Source organism: Myiozetetes cayanensis, unplaced genomic scaffold (assembly GCF_022539395.1).
Source record: "Myiozetetes cayanensis isolate MyiCay16 unplaced genomic scaffold, myiCay2020 scf102, whole genome shotgun sequence".
Classification (NCBI taxonomy): Eukaryota; Metazoa; Chordata; class Aves; order Passeriformes; family Tyrannidae; genus Myiozetetes; species Myiozetetes cayanensis.
In genome coordinates, this window is record NW_026086628.1 from 84,514 (window position 1) to 104,155 (window position 19,642).

Sequence of the window (19,642 nt, forward strand, 5' to 3'; positions counted from 1 at the left end):
TTCCCGGTATCCCCAATCCTCCACCATTCCCAGGTATCCCCAATCCTCCACCATTCCGGTATCCCCATCCTCCCACCATTCCGGTATCCCCAATCCTCCCGCCATTCCCGCTATCCCCAATCCCTCCCACCATTCCCGGTATCCCCAATCCTCCCCCCATTCCCGGTATCCCCAATCCTCCCCCCATTCCCGGTATCCCCAATCCTCCCACCATTCCCGGTATCCCCATCCTCCCCCATTCCCGGTATCCCCAATCCTCCCACCATTCCCGCTATCCCCAATCCTCCCCCATTTCCGGTATCCCCATCCTCCCCCCATTCCCGGTATCCCCTGTGCTCACCGAGGGGGTCCCGCTGAGCCCCAGGTGCAGCAGCGCCCGCCCCTCCTCGGCCCTGGAGCAGCGGATGGACGTGATGTTCCGGAATTCCGCCAGGACCGTGGGCTGGGGACGGGGGGGCAGAGCCCCAGGGTGGGATTCAGGCCCCGGTTCCGGAGCAGGAATCCCAGGAATGCCCCGGCGATCCCGGCGCCCCCACCTTGGTGTCCTTGCCGGTGACCTGCCGGATGCCCTGGGGGCCGATCACCAGATCCACCGCGATGTTCCACCCTTGCTGCGGGGGCACGTGGGGGTCAGGGGCATGCCCGGAGACACCCCATCCCTTCCCATCCCATAATATCCCATCCCATCCCATAATATCCCATCCCTTCCCATAATATCCCATCCCATCCCTTCCCATCCCATAATATCCCTTCCCATCCCATAATATCCCATCCCTTCTCATCCCATCCCTTCCTATCCCATAATATCCCTTCCCATCCCATCCCATCCCTTCCCTTCCCTTCCCATCCCATAATATCCCATAATATCCCATCCCATCCCATCCCATCCCATCCTTCCATCCCTTCCCATCCATAATATCCCATAATCCCATCCCATCCCATCCCATCCATCCTGTATCCCATCCCATCCCATCCCATCCCATCCCATCGCATGCCCATCCCATCCCATCCCATCCCATCCCTGTATCCCATCCCATCCCATCCCATAATATCCCATCCCATCCCATCCTTCCCATCCCATATCCCATCCCTTCCCATCCCATAATATCCATCCTTCCCATCCCATCCCATCCCATCCCATTCCATCCCATCCCATCCATATATCCCATCCCATCCCATCCCTCATCCCATCCCATCCCTTCCCATCCCTTCCCATCCCATCCTATCCCATCCCATCCCATCCCATCCCATCCCATCCCATCCCTTCCCATCCCATAATATCCCATCCCTTCCCATCCCATAATATCCCATCCCATCCTATCCCATCCCATCCCTGTATCCCATTCCATCCCATCATTCCATCCCATCCATACCTTCCATCCCATCCCATCCCGTGCCATCCCATCCCATCCCCATCCAGTATCCCACATCCCATATCCCATATCCCACATCCCACATCTCCTATCCCATATCCCACATCCCACATCTCCTATCCCCTATCCCACATCCTGTATCCCATATCCCACATCCCACATCCCACATCCCCTATCCCGTATCCCACATCCCATATCCCACATCCCGTGGGGACGCACGACGAGCTGGCACTGGAAGGTCTCCTGCCCGATGGGGGCGATGGTGCCCAAGGTGTGCAGGAATTTGAGCACGCACTCCCTATCCCATATCCCCTATCCCATATCCCATATCCCCTATCCCGTATCCCATATCCCACATCCCATATCCCATATCCCATATCCCGTATCCCATATCCCTGTGGGGACGCACGACGAGCTGGCACTGGAAGGTCTCCTGGCCGATGGGGGCGATGGTGCCCAGGGTGTGCAGGAATTTGAGCACGCACCCTGTATCCCACATCCCACATCCCACATCCCATATCCCACATCCCAGATCCCATATCCCATATCCCACATCCCATATCCCACATCCCATATCCCACATCCCGTGGGGACGCACGACGAGCTGGCACTGGAAGGTCTCCTGGCCGATGGGGGCGATGGTGCCCAGGGTGTGCAGGAATTTGAGCACGCACTCCCTATCCCATATCCCATATCCCATATCCCATATCCCATATCCCACATCCCACATCCCAGATCCCCATTGGGACGCACGACGAGCTGGCACTGGAAGGTCTCCTGCCCGATGGGGGCGATGGTGCCCAGGGTGTGCAGGAATTTGAGCACGCACTCCCTATCCCATATCCCACATCCCACATCCCCTATCCCGTATCCCATACCCCCTATCCCACATCCCACATCCCATATCCCATATCCCATATCCCTGGGGACGCACGACGAGCTGGCACTGGAAGGTCTCCTGGCCGATGGGGGCGATGGTGCCCAGGGTGTGCAGGAATTTGAGCACGCACTCCCTATCCCATATCCCATATCCCATATCCCATATCCCATATCCCATATCCCGCCCCCCATTGGGACGCACGACGAGCTGGCACTGGAAGGTCTCCTGCCCGATGGGGGCGATGGTGCCCAGGGTGTGCAGGAATTTGAGCACGCACTCCTCCTCCCGCAGCAGCGCGTACTGCTGGAACGTCTGCTGGATCATCCTCCGCAGCTGCCGCGGCTGCCGGGACCGCACACAGCGCTCACATCGCACACAGCGCGCCGAAACGCAGCGGGAGCGGGGAGGGACAGGGAATGGGGAGGGATCGGGGAGGGACAGGGAGTGGGGAGGGACAGGGATCGGGGAGGGACAGGGATCGGGGAGGGACAGGGAGCGGGGAGGGACAGGGATCGGGGAGGGACAGAGAGCGGGGAGGGACAGGGAGCGGGGAGGGATCGCACCAGCGGAGAAGGATCAGGGAGCAGGAGGGATCGGGGAGGACAGGAGCGGAGGGACAGGGAGTGGGGAGGGATCGGGGAGGGACAGGGAGTGGGGAGGGATCGCACCGCGGAGAGGGATCAGGAGTGGGGAGGGACAGGGAGTGGGGAGGGATCGCACCGCGGAGAAGGATCAGGGAGCAGGGAGGGATCGGGGAGGGAGAGGGAGAGGGGAGGGATCGGGGAGGGACAGGGAGTGGGGAGGGATCGGGGAGGGACAGGGAGCGGGGAGGGATCACACAGCGGAGAGGGATCAGGAGTGGGGAGGGAGAGGGAGTGGGGAGGGATCACACAGCGGAGAGGGATCGGGGAGCACAGAGGGATTGGGGAGCGGAGAAGGAGCGGGAAGGGACAGGGATTGGAGAGGGATCACACAGCGGAGAGGGAGCGGGGAGCACAGAAGGATCGGGGAGTGGGGAGGGATCACACAGCGGAGAAGGATGGGAGAGCGGGGAGGGATCGGGAGCAGGGAGGGATCAGGGAGCACAGAGGGATTGGGGAGCACAGAGGGATCACACAGTGGAGAGCGACACAGCGGGGAGGGATCACACAGCAGAGAGGAATCAGGAGCGGGGAGGGATCGGGAGCAGGGAGGAATCAGGGAGCACAGGGGGATCACACAGCGGAGAGGGACTGGGGAGCACAGAGGGATTGGGAGCAGGGAGGGATCGCGAGCAGGGAGGGATCGGGGAGGGACAGGGATCGGAGAAGGATCACACAGCGGAGAGGGAGCGGGGAGCGGGGAGGGATCACACCGCGGAGAGGGAGCGGGAGTGGGAAGGGGTCGCACAGCACAGAGGGATCAGGGAGCACAGAGGGATCACACAGTGGAGAGGGATCAGGGAGAGAGAGGGATCGGGAAGGGACAGGGATCAGATAGGGATCACACAGCGGAGAGGGAGCGGGAGTGGGGAGGGATCACACAGCACAGAGGGATCGGGGAGCACAGAGGGATCACACAGTGGAGAGGGATCAGGGAGAGAGGAGGGGACAGGGATCAGACACACACACACACACACACACACACGTGTGACACGCGTGTCCCTCACCTTGAGGTTCTCCTGCATCTGGCTGGGGAAGAACAGGTCCAGCCCCACCTCCTTCCTGGGGAGCAGAGAATCCCGGGAATGTCACCGGGAGGGGATGGGATGGGGGGCACCGAGGGAAGGGGGAGGGGGAAGGGGAGGGGGGAAGGGGCTCAGTGCCCTCCGAGGAGGAGGGGGAGGAGATGGGGGAGGATGGGGAGGAGGAGAAGGGGGAGGATGGGGAGGATAAAGAGCTGTGGGAGGATGAGGAGAATGAAGAGCTGTGGGAGGATGAGGAGGATGAGAAGGATGAGGAGGATGAGGAGGGTGAGGAGCTGTGGGAGGATGGGGAGGATGAAGAGCAGTGGGAGGATGAGGAGGATGAGGAGGTGAGGGAGGATGAGGAAGATGAGGAACTGTGGGAGGATGGGGAGGATGAGGAGCTGTGGGAGGATGAGGAGCTGAGGGAGGATGAGGAGGATGAAGAGTCATGGGAGGATGAGGAGGATGAGGAATTGTGGGAGGATGAGCTGTGGGAGGATGAGGAAGATGAAGAGCAGTGGGAGGATGAGGAGGATGAGGAGCTGTGGGAGGATGAGGAGCTGAGGAGGCTCCGAGGGAGGATGAAGAGCAGAGGGAGGCTGAGTTGCTGCCAGAGGATGAGGAGGATGAAGAGTTGTGGGAGGATGAGGAGGATGAGGAATTGTGGGAGGATGAGCTGTGGGAGGATGAGGAAGATGAAGAGCTGTGGGAGGATGAGGAGGATGAGGAATTGTGGGAGGATGAGGAGGTGAGGGAGGATGGGGAGGATGAAGAGTCATGGGAGGATGAGGAGGATGAAGAGCAGTGGGAGGATGAGGAGGATGAAGAGCAGAGGGAGGCTGAGTTACTGCCAGAGGATGAGGAGGATGAAGAGCAGAGTAGGCTCCCTGGGAGGAGGAGGAGGAGGAGCAGGAGGCTGAGGAAGGCCAAGGGGCACATTCCCAGCCCCCCCAGGACGGCTGGGATGGGCTGAGGGATCCAGGGATGGACTCACTCCAGGAACTCGAAGTTGGATTTCTTGTCCAGAGCGTTGTGGGGCATGTCCTTGTAGAACCTCCTGTGGGAGGGGGGACAGGGACATCAACAGGGACCCCCAGGACAGGGACATCAACAGGGACCCCTCTGACACCCCCAGGACAGGGACATCAAACAGGGACCCTCCTGACCCCCCAGGACAGGGACATCAACAGGGACCCCTCTGACACCCCCAGGACAGGGACACCAAACAGGGACCCCTCTGACCCCCCAGGACAGGGACACCAAACAGGGACCCCCATGACCCCCCCAGGACAGGGATATCAAACAGGGACCCCCCTGACCCTCCAGGATGGGGACATCAAACAGGGAACCCCCTGACCCCCCAGGACAGGGACACCAAACAAGGACAACCCTGACCCTCCCAGGACAGGGACACCAACAGGGACCCCCAGGACAGGGACGTCAAACAGGGACCCCCCTCATGACCCCCAGGACAGGGACACCAAACAGGGACCCTCCTGACCCCCCCAGGACAGGGACACCAAACAGGGACCCTCCTGACCCCCCCCAGGACAGGGATATCAAACAGGGACCCCCTCTGACCCCCAGGACAGGGACATCAACAGGGACCCCCCAGGACAGGGACATCAAACAGGGACCCCTCTGACCCCCCAGGACAGGGACATCAAACAGGGACCCCCTGACCCCACCAGGACAGGGACGTCAAACAGGGACCCCCTGACCCCCAGGACAGGGACACCAAACAGGGACCCCTCTGACCCCCCAGGACAGGGACACCAAACAGGGACCCCCATGACCCCCCCAGGACAGGGATATCAAACAGGGACCCCATGCCCTAGGACAGGGACATCAAACAGGGACCCCTCTGACCCCCCAGGACAGGGACACCAAACAGGGACACCCATGACCCCCCACCCAGGACAGGAACATCAAACAGGGACCCCCCTCTGACCCCCCAGGACAGGGACACCAAACAAGGACACAACCATGACCCTCCCAGGACAGGGACACCAAACAGGGACCCCCTGACCCCCAGGATGGGGACATCAAACAGGGACCCCCTGACCCCACCACAGGATCGGGGACATCAAACAGGGACCCCCAGGACAGGTGACACCAAACAGGGTCCCCAGGACAGGACACCAAACAGGACCCCCCAGGACAGGGACATCAAACAGGGACCCCAGGACAGGGATATCAAACAGGACCCCTGACACTGCCACAGACCTGCGGCACCTCTGGAAGAGCTGGAATGTCCCTCCTCCGCCTAGGTCCCAGACCTCAGCCCCCACAGCCCTCCCCACGGCGGCAGAGGGGACACAGGGACAGACAGACCTGGCAGGGGACAGAGGGACAGACCTGGGAGGGGACAGAGGGACAGAGGGGACAAGAAGGGACAGGAGAGACGTACCTGGCAGGGGACAGAAGGAAGGAGAGATGGAGGGGCAGGGGACAGAGGGGACATGAAGGGACACGGGGGGATGGACCTGGTGGGGGACAGAGGGAAGGAGGGACACGGGGGGGACAAGAGGAGGACACTGGGGACACACGGGGGGACACAGAGGGACACTGGGGACACACGGGAGGACACAGAGGGACACTGGGGACACGAAGGGACACAGAGGACACTGGGGGACACATGGGGGGACACAGAGGGACACTGGGGACACACGGAGGGGCACAGAGGGGCACTGGGGACACACGGAGGGGCACAGAGGGGCACTGGGGACACACGGAGGGACACGAGGAGGACACTGGGGACACACGGGGGGACACAGAGGGACACTGGGGACACACGAGGGGGCACAGAGGGGCACTGGGGACACACGGAGGGCCGGTGGCCGTACCTGAGCTCGAGGCAGCCGAGCTGCAGGGCCATCCCCTCGCTCACCTTGCTGGCGTAGTGCTGCATGTACTCACTGCGGAGCTGAGGGGACACGGCTCAGCCGCGCGGGGACACCGGGACAGGGCAGGGGACATGGGCAGGGACACCCCGGGACACGAGCAGGGACACCCCGGGACACGGGCAGGGACAGTGGGGACACGGCTCAGCCGCGCGGGGACACCGGGACAGGGCAGGGGACATGGGCAGGGACACCCCGGGACATGGGCAGGGACACCCCGGGATAAGGGCAGGGACACCCCGGGACACGGGTGGGGACAGCAGGAACAGTGGGGACACGGGTGGGGACAGTGGGGACACGGGCAGGGACACCCCAGGACACGGGCAGGGACATCAGGGACACCCCAGGACACGGGCAGGGACACCCCTGGACATGGGCAGGGACACTCCGGGACATGGGCAGGGACAGTGGGGACACGGTTCAGCCACGGTGGGGACAGCGGGAACAGCGGGGACACGGGCAGGGACACCCCAGGATACGGGCAGGGACACTCCGGGACACGGGTGGGGACAGCAGGGGCACCCCGGGACACAGAGTGGTGAAGGAGTGCCAGGGGACGGTGGCAGGAGGATGGTGACAGGGATGGTGGCACGGGGAGGTGGCAAAAGTGGCAGGGGCTGGGGGACGAGTGGCAGGGTGGTGGCAGGAGCGGTGGCAGAGGATGGTGGCAGTGGGAACAGTGGCAGGGCACGGGGGAGGACGGTGGACAGGGGGTGGTGACAGGGAGGGTGACAAAGGGGATGGTGGCAGTGATGGTGACAGGGAGGGTGACACGGATGGCAGGGATGGTGACAAAGGGGATGGTGGCAGTGATGGTGACAGGGAGGGTGGCAGTGATGGTGACAAAGGGGATGGTGACAGGGAGGGTGACAAAGGGCATGGTGACAGGGAAGGTGACAAAGGGGATGGTGGTAGGGAGGGTGGCAGGGATGGTGGCAGGGATGGTGGCAGGGAGGGTGGCAGGGAGGGTGGCAGGGGATGGCAGGGATGGTGACAAAGGGGATGGTGACAGGGAGGGTGACAAAGGGGATGGTGGCAGGGAGGGTGGCAGGGAGGGTGGCAGCAGGAATAGTGACAGGGGATGGTGGCAGGGGATGGCAGGGATGGTGACAGGGATTGTGACAGGGATGGTGGCAGGGAGGGTGGCAGGGGATGGTGGTAGTGGAGGGCAGGAATGGTGACACAGATGGCAAGGATGGTGACAAGGATGGTGACAGGGGATGGTGACAGGGAGGGTGACAGGGAGGGTGACAGGGAGGGTGACAAAAGGGATGGTGGCAGGGATGATGACAAAGGGGATGGTGACAGGGATGGTGACAAAGGGGATGGTGGCAGGGATGGTGGCAGGGGATGGCAGTGATGGTGACAAAGGGGATGGCAGTGATGGTGACAGGGAGGGTGGCAGGGATGGTGGCAGCAGGAATAGTGACAGGGGATGGTGGCAGGGGATGGCAGGGATTGTGACAGGGAGGGTGGCAGGGAGGGTGACAGGGAGGGTGGCAGTGGTGGTGACAAAGGGGATGGTGGCAGGGAGGGTGGCAGGGATGGTGACAGGGATGGCAGGGATGGTGACAGGGATTGTGACAGGGATGGTGGCAGGGAGGGTGGCAGGGAGGGTGGCAGGGGTGGTGATAGTGGATGGCAGGAATGGTGACACGGATGGCAAGGATGGTGACAGGGGATGGTGGCAGGGGATGGTGACAAAGGGGATGGTGGCAGGGATGGTGACAGGGATGGTGGCAGGGAGGGTGACACGGATGGCAGGGATGGTGACAGGGTGGGTGGCAGCAGGAATAGTGACAGGGGATGGTGGCAGGGGATGGTAGGGATGGTGACAGGGATGGTGGCAGGGAGGGTGGCAGGGGATGGGGGACGAGTGGCAGGGTGGTGGCAGGAGCAGTGGCAGAGGATGGTGACAAAGGGGATGGTGGCAGGGAGGGTGGCAAAGGGGATGGTGACAGGGACGGTGACAGGGGATGGTGGCAGGGGACGGTGGCAGGGGACGGTGGCAGGGGACGGTGACAGGGACAGTGGCAGGGGACAGGCAGGACGGTGGCAGCACCCACACCCTCCTTTTCCCCCGGACATTCCCAGACCCAGCAGCGGGACGGGACCCTCCCCTCCTGTCCCCTCCTGTCCCCTCCCGTCCCCTCCCCCTCCACGCGACAACCCCTCGGGGCTCTCGGGAATCCCAATTTTTAGGGCCGGGAGGAGGAAACACCCTCCGGGATGGGGGTGGGGGGTGGGACAGGAAACCCCCGGCCCCCCCCGGACCTGCTGGTAGAAGTAGAGCAGGGTGGTCCTGTCCTCCTGGAAGCGCTCCAGGAAATCCTCGGGCAGGTACCGGATCTGCAGGTCGTACCTGGAGGGCAGAGGACGCCCCAAAATCCACGGGGAACGGGCTGGAAGAGCCCTCCCTCATCCCGGGATTTGGGGTGTGGGGGGTGTGGACGCCCCAAAATCCATGAGGAACGGGTTGGAAGAGCCCTCCCTTATCCCGGGATTTGGGGGGAGGGGGGTCGACATCCCAAAATCCCGGGATTTGGGGTGGGGGTGGATGTCCCAAAATCCGCGAGGAACGAGCTGGAAGAGCCCTCCCTCATCCCGGGATTTGGGGAGAGGGTGGACGCCCCCAAATCCACGAGGAATGGGCTGGAAGGGCCCTCCCTTATCCCGGGATTTGGGGTGGGGGATGTGGACGCCCCAAAATCCATGATTTGGGGTGGGGGTGGAAGCCCCAAAATCCATGATTCGGAGTGGGTGTGGACGCCCCCAAATCCACGAGGAACGGCCTGGAAGGACTCTCCCTTATCCCGGGATTTGGGGTGGGGGTGGATGCCCCAAAATCCATGATTTGGGGTGAGTGTGGACACCCCAAAATCCATGAGGAACGGGCTGGAAGGGCCCTCCCTTACCCCGGGATTTGGGGGGGGGATGTGGACGCCCCCAAATCCATGATTTAGGGTGGGGGTGGAAGCCCCAAAATCCATGATTTGGGGTGGGGGTGAAAGCCCCAAAATCCACGAGGAACGGCCTGGAAGAGCCCTCCCTTATCCCGGGATTTGGGGTGGGGGTGAATGCCCCCAAATCCATGAGGAACGGGCTGGAAGAGCCCTCCCTTATCCCGGGACTTGGGGTGTGGGGGGTCGACGTCCCAAAATCCCGGGATTTGGGGTGGTGGTGGACGCCCCCAAATCCACGAGGAACGGGCTGGAAGGGCCCTCCCTCATCCCGGGATTTGAGGAGGGGTGGACACCCCCAAATCCACAAGGAATGGCCTGGAGGAGCCCTCCCTTATCCCGGGATTTGGGGTGGGGGTGAATACCCCAAATCCACGAGGAACGGGCTGGAAGAGCCCTCCCTTATCCCGGGATTTGGGACGGGTGTGGCCGCCCCAATCCATGAGGAACAGCCCGGAGGAGCCCCCCTTCCCCCGGGGATTTGGAGTGGGGAGGGTGTACGCCCCCAAATCCACGAGGAACGGCCTGGAAGAGCCCTCCCTTCGCCCGGGGATTTGGGACGGGGCGGGGTTTTGGGTCCGCACCTCCACTCTGCCTCCATGTGCAGGCACTCGTACTTGTCGTGCACCTCTCCCACGGTGAGGCGCGGGTGCAGCCAGTGTGTCTGCTGGGATTTGAGGTGCTGCAGGCGCAGTCCGTAGCACTGGGGCAGCCGCACGGCCGGACCGAGCCGCCCGCTCAGCAGGATCGAGTCGATCACCTCCTGCTCGGGGAACACCCCATGGATGGGCCGGGAGGGCCTCGGCACAGACCCCCAAAGCTCAGCCCCTCCCAACCCTGACACTTCCCGCTATCCCAAGGGATCCAGCCCGGCCTGGGACACTCCAGGGATCCAGGGGCAGCCACAGCTTCCCTGGGAATTCCAGCCCAGCCGGGAATCCCTTCCCAATCTCCCACCCCAATCTCCCCTTTCCCAGTGGGAAGCCATTCCCTGTGTCCTGCCATTCCAGGCATTCCCTGATCCCAAATCCCTCTCCAGCTCTCCCGGAGCCCCTGCAGGCTCTGGAAGGGGCTCCCAGCTCTCCCTGGATCCTTCCCTGCTCCAGCCTGGCCATTCCCAGCTCTCCCAGCCTGGAGCCAGAGCCTGACATTGGATCCATGCCCAGCCCAACTCCTCTCTGGGAAGGAGTTCCGGGAACAAGGGGGGGTTCCCGCTCGGCGGGAAGCGCAGTTGGAAGAGGAAACCGGCCCCCGCTCCCGGTGGAACCCAGCCCCGATCCCAGCCCCGCTCCCGGCGGATCCCAGACCCGATCAGCCCCGATCCCAGCCCCGATCCCGGCGGATCCCAGCCCCGATCCCAGCCCCGCTCCCAGCCCCGATCCCAGCCCCGCTCCCGTCGGGACGCACCTGGATCTCGGTGCTCACGGCGCACTTGACCAGCTTGAAGTTCTTGCCCATGTTGAAGCTGTTGCTGTAGAAGCAAACCTTGAGGATCCGCGTCTCCTCCTCCGCTCCCGGCTCCGAGCCCGGCCCCGATCCCGGCCCCATTCCCGGCCCCGATCCCGGCCGGGGATCCGCGTCCAGGGGCGCCTCGGGAAGGGCCGTCATGCTGAGCACGGCCGGGCCGCTAGGGACGGAACATCCCTTCCCTGGGAGGGAATGGGAACGGGAATGGGAACGGGAATGGGGTGGGAATGCAATGGGAAGGTTTGGGAAGGTTTGGGAAGGGAAGGTTTGGGAAGGGAAGGTTTGGGAAGGTTTGGGAAGGTTTGGGAAGGGAAGGTTTGGAAGGGAAGGTTTGGGAAGGTTTGGGAAGGTTTGGGAAGGGAAGGTTTGGGAAGGGAAGGTTTGGGAAGGTTTGAGGAAGGTTTGGGAAGGGAAGGAAGAAGGAAGGAGGAAGGGAAGGGAAGGGAAGGGAGAGGGAAGGGAAGGGAACATGGAAGGAAATGGGAGGGAAGGGAAAATGAGGGGGAAGGGGAAGAAAGGGGGTAGGGGAAGGAAGGGGAAGGAAAAGGGGGAGTGGAGGGGTGAAAGAGGGGAGACAAGAGGGAAGGGGAGGAAAAGAAATGGTTTTGGAAGGAAAAGGGGAAAAAAGGAGGAAGGGAGAAGAGAAGGGGGGAAGGGAGGAAAAAGGGGAGAAGGGGAAGAGAGAGGGGGAGAAAGGGGGAGGAGGAAGGGGGAGGAAGGGGCGGAGGAAAGAGAGGGAGAGGAGGGAAAAGGGGGAAGGAGAGGGAAAAAGGGGAGAAAAGGGGAAAGGGAGGAAGGGGAAAGAAGGGAAAAGGGGAAGGAAGGGGAAAAGGGGAGGGAAGAAGGGGAAAAGAGGGGGAGGGGAAGGAAGGAGAAGGAAGCAGAGGGAAAAGGGGGGAGGGGGAGAGAGAAAGTAAAGAGAGTGTGACAAAGGATGTCCCCAACACCTCCCCAGCAACACCCTCTGTCCCTGTCACCTCTGTATCAACATCTGTGTCCTTGTCACCTCCACAGCACCACCTGTGTCCTTGTCACCCCTAGAGCAATATCAGTGTGTCCCTGTCACCTCCACAGCATCTCCTGTGTCCCTGTCACCTCCACAGCACCACCTGTGTCCTTGTCACCCCTAGAGCAATATCAGTGTGTCCCTGTCACCTCCAGAGCAATATCAGGGTGTCCCTGTCACCTCCACAGCACCACCTGTGTCCCTGTCACCTCCAGAGCAATATCAGGGTGTCCCTGTCACCTCCACAGCACCACCTGTGTCCCCAATACCTCCACATCACCACCTGTGTCCTTGTCACCTCCAGAGCAATATCAGGGTGTCCCTGTCACCTCCACAGCACCACCTGTGTCCTTGTCACCTCCAGAGCAATATCAGGGTGTCCCTGTCACCTCCACAGCACCACCTGTGTCCTTGTCACCTCCAGAGCAATATCAGGGTGTCCCTGTCACCTCCACAGCACCTCCTGTGTCCTTGTCACCCCTAGAGCAATATCTTGGTGTCCTTGTCACCTCCACAGCAACACCTGTGTCCCCAACACCTCCAGAGCCAGATCCCTCTGTCCTTGTCACCTCTGTATCAACACCTGTGTCCTTGTCACCTCCAGAGCAACATCTGTGTGTCCTTGTCACCTCCAGAGCAATATCAGTGTGTCCTTGTCACCTCCAGAGCAACATCTGTGTGTCCCTGTCACCTCCACAGCACCTCCTGTGTCCTTGTCACCCCCAGAGCACCTCCTGTGTCCCCAACGCCTCCAGAGCCAGATCCCTCTGTCCCTGTCACCCCCAGAGCAATATCTTGGTGTCCCTGTCACCTCCACAGCACCTCCTGTGTCCCCAATACCTCCACATCACCACCTGTGTCCTTGTCACCCCTAGAGCAATATCTTGGTGTCCTTGTCACCTCTAGAGCAATATCAGTGTGTCCCTGTCACCTCCACAGCACCTCCTGTGTCCCCAACGCCTCCAGAACCAGACCCCCTTCTGTCCCTGTCACCTCTGTATCAACACCTGTGTCCTTGTCACCTCCACAACAATATCAGTGTGTCCCTGTCACCTCCAGAGCACCTCCTGTGTGTCCTTGTCACCTCCAGAGCCAGACCCCTCTGTCTCTGTCACCCCCAGAGCATATCCTGTGTCCTTGTCACCTCCAGAGCATCTCCTGTGTCCCCAATACCTCCACATCACCTCCTGTGTCCTTGTCACCTCCACAGCAATATCGCGGTGTCCTTGTCACCTCCACATCACCACCTGTGTCCTTGTCACCCCTAGAGCAGTATCTTGGTGTCCTTGTCACCTCCACAGCATCACCTGTGTCCCCAACACCTCCAGAGCCAGACCCTTCTGTCCTTGTCACCTCTGTATCAACACCTGTGTCCTTGTCACCTCCAGAGCATCTCCTGTGTCCTTGTCACCTTCATATCAACACTTGTGTCCCAGTCACCCCCAGAGCCAGACCCTTCTGTCATTGTCACCTGTGTATCGACACCCGTGTCCTTGTCACCTCCCGAACAAAGCCTGTGTGTCCCTGTCACCTCCATATAAACACCTGTGTCCCTGTCACCTCCAGAGCCAGACCCCTCTGTCCTTGTCACCTCTGTATCAACACCTGTGTCCTTGTCACCTCCACAGCACCTCCTGTGTCCTTGTCACCCCTAGAGCAATATCTTGGTGTCCTTGTCACCTCCAGAGCATTATCAGTGTGTCCCTGTCACCTTCATATCAACACTTGTGTCCCAGTCACCCCCAGAGCAACACTCGTGTGTCCTTGTCACCTCCCGAACAAAACCCCTCTGTCCTTGTCACCTCCACAGCACCTCCTGTGTCCTTGTCACCTCCAGAGCCAGACCCCTCTGTCCCTGTCACCTCCATATCAACACCTGTGTGTCCCTGTCACCTCCGGGGCGGTTTCTCCACGTCCCTGTCACCTCCGGAGCAGCCCCCGTGTCCCGTCCTCCTCCCCCCAGTCCCGATTTCTATCAATTTACTCTTTTATTTTAGAGGGAAAAATACACAAAAGAAAGCCCCAAATCTGCTTAAAAAAAGTCCCCGGGGAGGGGGCGGGGAGGGCAGGGGGGGGCTCTGGTTCTGCCTCCGCCCAGGAAAACATGGAAGGGTCGATGTGGGTGATCCCAGGGGATCCCAAATCCTCCCGTTCCCCCCTGGGGCCGCGGGGCTGGGCCGAGCCGGGCCGGGCCTGGGCGAGCCCAGCTCAAAGCCCGGCCCAGGAGCAAAGGTGGGGCTGGGATCGGGATCGGGAGCCTCTGGAATGCGCCGGTTCTGCCGCTGGAGCGGAGCCCGAGCCGGCCCCGGGTTACTGATTAATCCAAGCGATGTGATTAATCCAGGGGTGTGATGATTAATCCAACCGCTGATGGGAGCGGTGCCAGGGGAGGCCCCGGGGGTGGGGAACCTCCGGAGACTGGGCTGGGAGAGCTGGGAATGGCCAGGGAAGGATCCAGGGAGAGCCCTTGGAGCCCCTTCCAGAGCTCCAGGAGAGCTGGAGAGGGATTTGGGATCAGGGCCTGGAATGGCAGGACACAGGGAATGGCTTCCCACTGGGAAAGGGGAGATTGGGGTGGGAGATTGGGAAGGGATTCCCGGCTGGGAGGGGCTGAGCTGGAATTCCCAAGGAAGCTGTGGCTGCCCCTGGATCCCTGGAGTGCCAGGCTGGGTTGGATCCCCCTGGGATGGAGGGAGGTGTCCCTGAACATGGAATGGGATGGGATTTAAGGTCCCTTCCCATCCAAATCACTCCAGGATTCCAGGATAAAGGACACTCAGGATCCACCCAGAGGGGTTTTTATGGAATGTGGGGATGGCAAAGGCGGGAAAGGGGAAAGGAGACCCTTCCCTGAGTGCCGAGATTCCCAGGGAACCCCCCCTTGTTCCCGGAACTCCTTCCCAGAGAGGAGTTGGGCTGGGCATGGATCCAATGTCAGGCTCTGGATCCAGGCTGGGAGAGCTGGGAATGGCCAGGCTGGAGCAGGGAAGGATCCAGGGAGAGCTGGGAGCCCCTTCCAGAGCCTGCAGGGGCTCCAGGAGAGCTGGAGAGGGATTTGGGATCAGGGCCTGGAATGGCAGGACACAGGGAATGGCTTCCCACTGGGAAAGGGGAGATTGGGGTGGGAGATTGGGAAGGGATTCCCGGCTGGGCTGGAATTCCCAGGGAAGCTGTGGCTGCCCCTGGATCCCTGCAGTGTCCCAGGCCAGGTTGGATCCCCTGGGATAGCGGGAATGGGATGGGATTTAAGGTCCCTCCTCCCCTCCCCCCTCTCAGTTGTTCCCCCCTCCCCCAGTTTTGGGGTTTTTTTGGGGTGGTTTTTTTGGGGTTTCTTTGGCCCTTCCTGGCCCCTCTTGCTCAAGGAGCACCTTTTGCACCAACCACATCCTGTGCTCAACCCCCCCGCCCGGGGCCACCTCGGGGCCACCTCGGGGCCTCCTCCCCCCCCCGAAAGAGATTTTGGGTCAAAGAGGGGAAAAAAAAGAAAAAAATCGAAGCCTGAACCCGTTTGGGGTCGGAGGGACCCTCCCAAAAATCCCTAAAATAAAGATATTTTTGATTAAATAACTAAAAAACCAAACCCGGACACCTCTTGGGGGCAGAAGGAAATCCCTAAAATAAAGAGATTTTTGATTAAATAACTAAAAAAACCAAACCCGGACACCTCGTGGAGTCTGAAGGAAAATCCCTAAAATGAAGATTTTTTTTTTTTTTGCTAAATAGATAAAAATCGAACTCTGAAACCTACGGGGGTCAGGGGGACCCTCCCAGAAATATCTAAAATAAAGATATTTTTGATTAAATAACTAAAACCCCAAACCTGGACACCTCTTGGAGTCAGAGGGAAATCCCTAAAATACAGATTTTTTTATTAAATAACTAAAAAACCAAACCCGGACACCCCTGGGGGTCGGAGGGACCCTCCCAAAAATCCCTAAAATAAAGATATTTTTGATTAAATAACTAAAAACCAAAGCCTGAAACATTTAGGGGTCAGGGGACCCTCCTAGAAATCATCTAAAATAAAGACATTTTTAATTAAATATTTAAACCCCAAGCCCGGACACCACTGGGGGTCAGCGGGAAATCCCTAAAATAAAGATATTTTTTTACTGATTAGCTAAAAAATGAACTCTGAGACCTTTGAGGGTCGGAGGGACCCTCCCAAAAAATCCCTAAATTAAAGATATTTTTAATTAAATAACTAAAAACCCAAACCCTGAAACCTTTGGGGGCTGGAGGCACCCTCCCAAAAATCACTAAATTAAAGATATTTTTTATTAAATAACTAAAAAAACCAAAGTCTGAAACATTCAGGGGTCGGAGGGACCCTCCCAAAAATCATTAAAATAAAGATATTTTTAATTCAATTGATAAAAACTCAAACCCGGACACCTCTTGGAGTAAGAAGGAAATCCCTAAAATAAAGATTTTTTTTTGTTTTTTTTACTAAATAGATAAAAATCGAACCCTGAAAATCTTTGGGGGTCGGGGGACCCTCCCAGAAATCCCTAAAATAAAGAGATTTTTTATTAAATAACTAAAAAATCAAACCCTGAAACCTTCGGGGGGTCGGAGGGACCCTCCCAGAAATATCTAAAATAAAGAGATGATGATGATGATGATGATGATGATGATGATTATTATTAATTAGGTAAAAGTCGAACCCTGAAACCTTCGGGGGTCGGAGGGACCCTCCCAGAAATATCTAAAATAAAGACATTTTTAATTCAATAACTAAAAAACCAAACCCTGACACCTCTTGGGTTCAGAGGGAAATCCCTAAAATAAAGAGATTTTTGATTAAATAACTAAAAAAAAACCAAACCCGGACGCCCCTGGGGGTCGGGGGGACCCTCCCAGAAATCATCTAAAATAAAGAGATTTTTAATTAAATAACTAAAAACCCCAAACATTGACACCCCTGGGGGTCGCGGGGATCCTCCCAGAAATCATTAAAATAAAGAGATTTTTAATTAAATAACTAAAAAACCCAAACATTGACCCCCCCTGGGGGTCGCGGGGACCCTCCCAGAAATCATTAAAATAAAGAGATTTTTAATTCAATAACTAAAAACCCCAAACCCGGACACCCCTGGGGGTCGCGGGGACCCTCCCAGAAATCATTAAAATAAAGAGATGTTTAATTAAATAACTAAAAATCCCAAACATTGACCCCCACAGAGTCACTTGAAGTCCCCTCCCAGAAATCATTCAAATAAATATATTTTAAATTAAATAACTAAAAATCCCAAACCCGGACCTCCCTGGGGGTCGCGGGGACCCTCCCAGAAATCATTCAAATAAATATATTTTTAAATTAAATAACTAAAAACCCCAAACATTGACCCCCCTGGGGGTCGCGGGGATCCTCCCAGAAATCATTAAAATAAAGAGATTTTTAATTCAATAACTAAAAACCCCAAACCCGGACCCCCCTGGGGGTCGCGGGGACCCTCGCGCGGGTGGCAGGATGGGGACATCCCCCCGATCCAGGGACATTTGGGAATTCCCCGGGATTTTCCCCAAATCTTCCATTTAGTGCCTTTTTTTCCTCCCCCCTCCCCATCTTTCCCCTCCGTTTTCGTGCTCCCTCCCGGCCGCATTCCCAGGATTTTCGGGATATTCGGGATATCCGGGATATCCAGGGCCGGGGTGTCCCCTCCGTGTCCCCGCGCTGGGGTCAGGGCTGTGGGATTCAGGGATTCAGGGAACCCACGGAGCACCCCACGGGCAATCCCACGGACACCCCCGCGGAGAATTCCACGGAGAATCCCACGGAGAATCCCACGGAGAATCCCAGGGAGAATCCCACGCCCCCCTCAGGGGGACTGGGGACCCCCCGGACACCCCCGGAGGGGACACCGCTGTCCCCCCCAGTCCCACGGTGTGGGGAGGGGGGACACGAGAGGGACGATCCCATCCTTCCCACGAGGACCCCAACGCCCCAACCTCACCCCGAGCGCCCCGCGTGGGGTGGCTTTGGGGGGACACAGCCCGGGTGGGGAGATTGGATGGCCCCAAAAGTGTCCCCAAAAGTGTCCCCAAAAGTGCCCCCCCCCGAGAGCCGGAGCGGCCCCGACACGAAACGAAACCGAGACCTCGACGCCGCCTCCAACATCCCCTTCCTGCTCCCACCCCCACCCCCCCACGCGTGTCCCTTCGGACCCCCACCCCCACCCCCGTGGTCCCCTTTTCCCACGGGTGACACCCCGGCACTGTCCCCGGCACGAGCCACGACCAGGAAGTTTCTCCCAAAACTCTTGGGAAAAAACCCGGCGCCCCTCCCCCACCAAAACCACCTCCCTCCCCCGTGGGTGCTTCCTCCTCCTGCCACCTCCCCACCCCACGCACCCCCCGTGGCACCTCGGTGGCACTTTGGGTGGCACTTTGGGTGGCACCCGAGATCCCGCCCGGGCCCCCTCTGGAATTCCGCGGGATGAGCTCGGCCCGCCCCGGCAGGTGGGGAGGGCTGGGAGCCCACGGGGGGGAAGAGAATTCCCGGGAAAAGGAGGGAGCGGCACTCACGGGCAGGTGCAGAGAGGTGGCTGTCGCCGCGCGTCCCCCAGCGCGTGTCACCCCGCGCGTGTCACCCCCGCGCCGCCGGGGCCGCCGCTTCCTGCTGCGGCCGCCGAGGGTGCGCAGAGGGACCGGCGGGAGGCGGCACAACCCACGGGCAGCGCCCACGGGCAGAGCCCAGAACACACGGGCAGAACCCGGCACCCACGGGCAGCGCCCACGGGCAGAGCCCACGGGCAGAGCTTGCCCACGGGCAGAGCTCGGCACCCACGGGTAGAGCCCACGGGCAGAGTTCGGTACCCACGGGCAGAGCCCACGGGCAGAGCTCAGCACCCACGGTAGAGCCCGGCACCCACGGGCAGAGCCCGGCACCCACGGGCAGAGCCCGGCACCCACGGGCAGAGCCCAGAACACACGGGCAGCACCCACGGGCAGAGCCCGGCACCCACGGGCAGAGCCCACGGGCAGCGCTCGGCACCCACGGGCAGAGTCTGGTACTCATGGGGAGAGCCCAGAACCCACGGGCAGCACCCACGGGCAGAGCCTGGAACCCAAGGGCAGCGCTCGGCACCCACGGGCAGCACCCACGGGCAGCGCCCACGGGCAGCGCTCGGCATCCACGGGCAGAGCTCGGTACCCACGGGCAGCGCCCACGGGCAGAGCCTGGAACCCACGGGCAGAGCTCAGCACCCACGGGCAGAGCTCGGCACCCACGGGCAGAGCCCACGGGCAGAGCCTGGAACCCACGGGCAGAGCCCAGCACTCACAGGGAAGCCCAGAACCCACGGGTAGCACCCACGGGCAGAGCCTGGAACCCACGGGGAGAGCTCGGCACCCACGGGCACACCTCGGCACCCACAGACAGCGC

At 60.1% G+C, this 19,642-nt stretch overlaps 1 protein-coding gene and 1 long non-coding RNA gene across 10 annotated transcripts in view; both read right to left on the reverse strand.

Moving 5' to 3' along the window:
• Positions 1–19,642, reverse strand: part of PTK2B (protein tyrosine kinase 2 beta) — a 59,758-nt gene that overhangs the window by 27,612 nt on the left and 12,504 nt on the right. For all 6 annotated transcript variants that reach the window (XM_050305909.1, XM_050305908.1, XM_050305907.1 and 3 more), the window contains exons 2-10: positions 11,190–11,431; positions 10,367–10,545; positions 9,097–9,184; positions 6,766–6,845; positions 4,914–4,976; positions 3,902–3,956; positions 2,455–2,595; positions 537–611; positions 341–442 (exon numbers count right to left, since the gene is read on the reverse strand). In XM_050305909.1, the coding sequence (XP_050161866.1) occupies positions 341–442; positions 537–611; positions 2,455–2,595; positions 3,902–3,956; positions 4,914–4,976; positions 6,766–6,845; positions 9,097–9,184; positions 10,367–10,545; positions 11,190–11,390 (984 nt within the window). In that variant the 5' untranslated portion in view covers positions 11,391–11,431. The remainder of the gene's footprint in view (positions 1–340; positions 443–536; positions 612–2,454; positions 2,596–3,901; positions 3,957–4,913; positions 4,977–6,765; positions 6,846–9,096; positions 9,185–10,366; positions 10,546–11,189; positions 11,432–19,642) is intronic.
• On the reverse strand, positions 12,157–14,309 carry LOC126634979 (uncharacterized). 4 transcript variants are annotated; one of them, XR_007627472.1, is made up of 3 exons: positions 13,549–14,309; positions 12,854–13,155; positions 12,157–12,404 (listed from the first exon to the last, which is right to left on the reverse strand). It is a non-coding gene; the product is annotated as an uncharacterized LOC126634979 (long non-coding RNA). The 4 variants fall into 4 exon arrangements; XR_007627473.1 differs by lacking the exon at positions 12,157–12,404 and having other exon boundaries at positions 12,447–13,155; positions 13,549–14,057; positions 14,118–14,309; XR_007627474.1 differs by lacking the exon at positions 12,157–12,404 and having other exon boundaries at positions 12,447–13,155; positions 13,549–13,666; positions 13,967–14,309.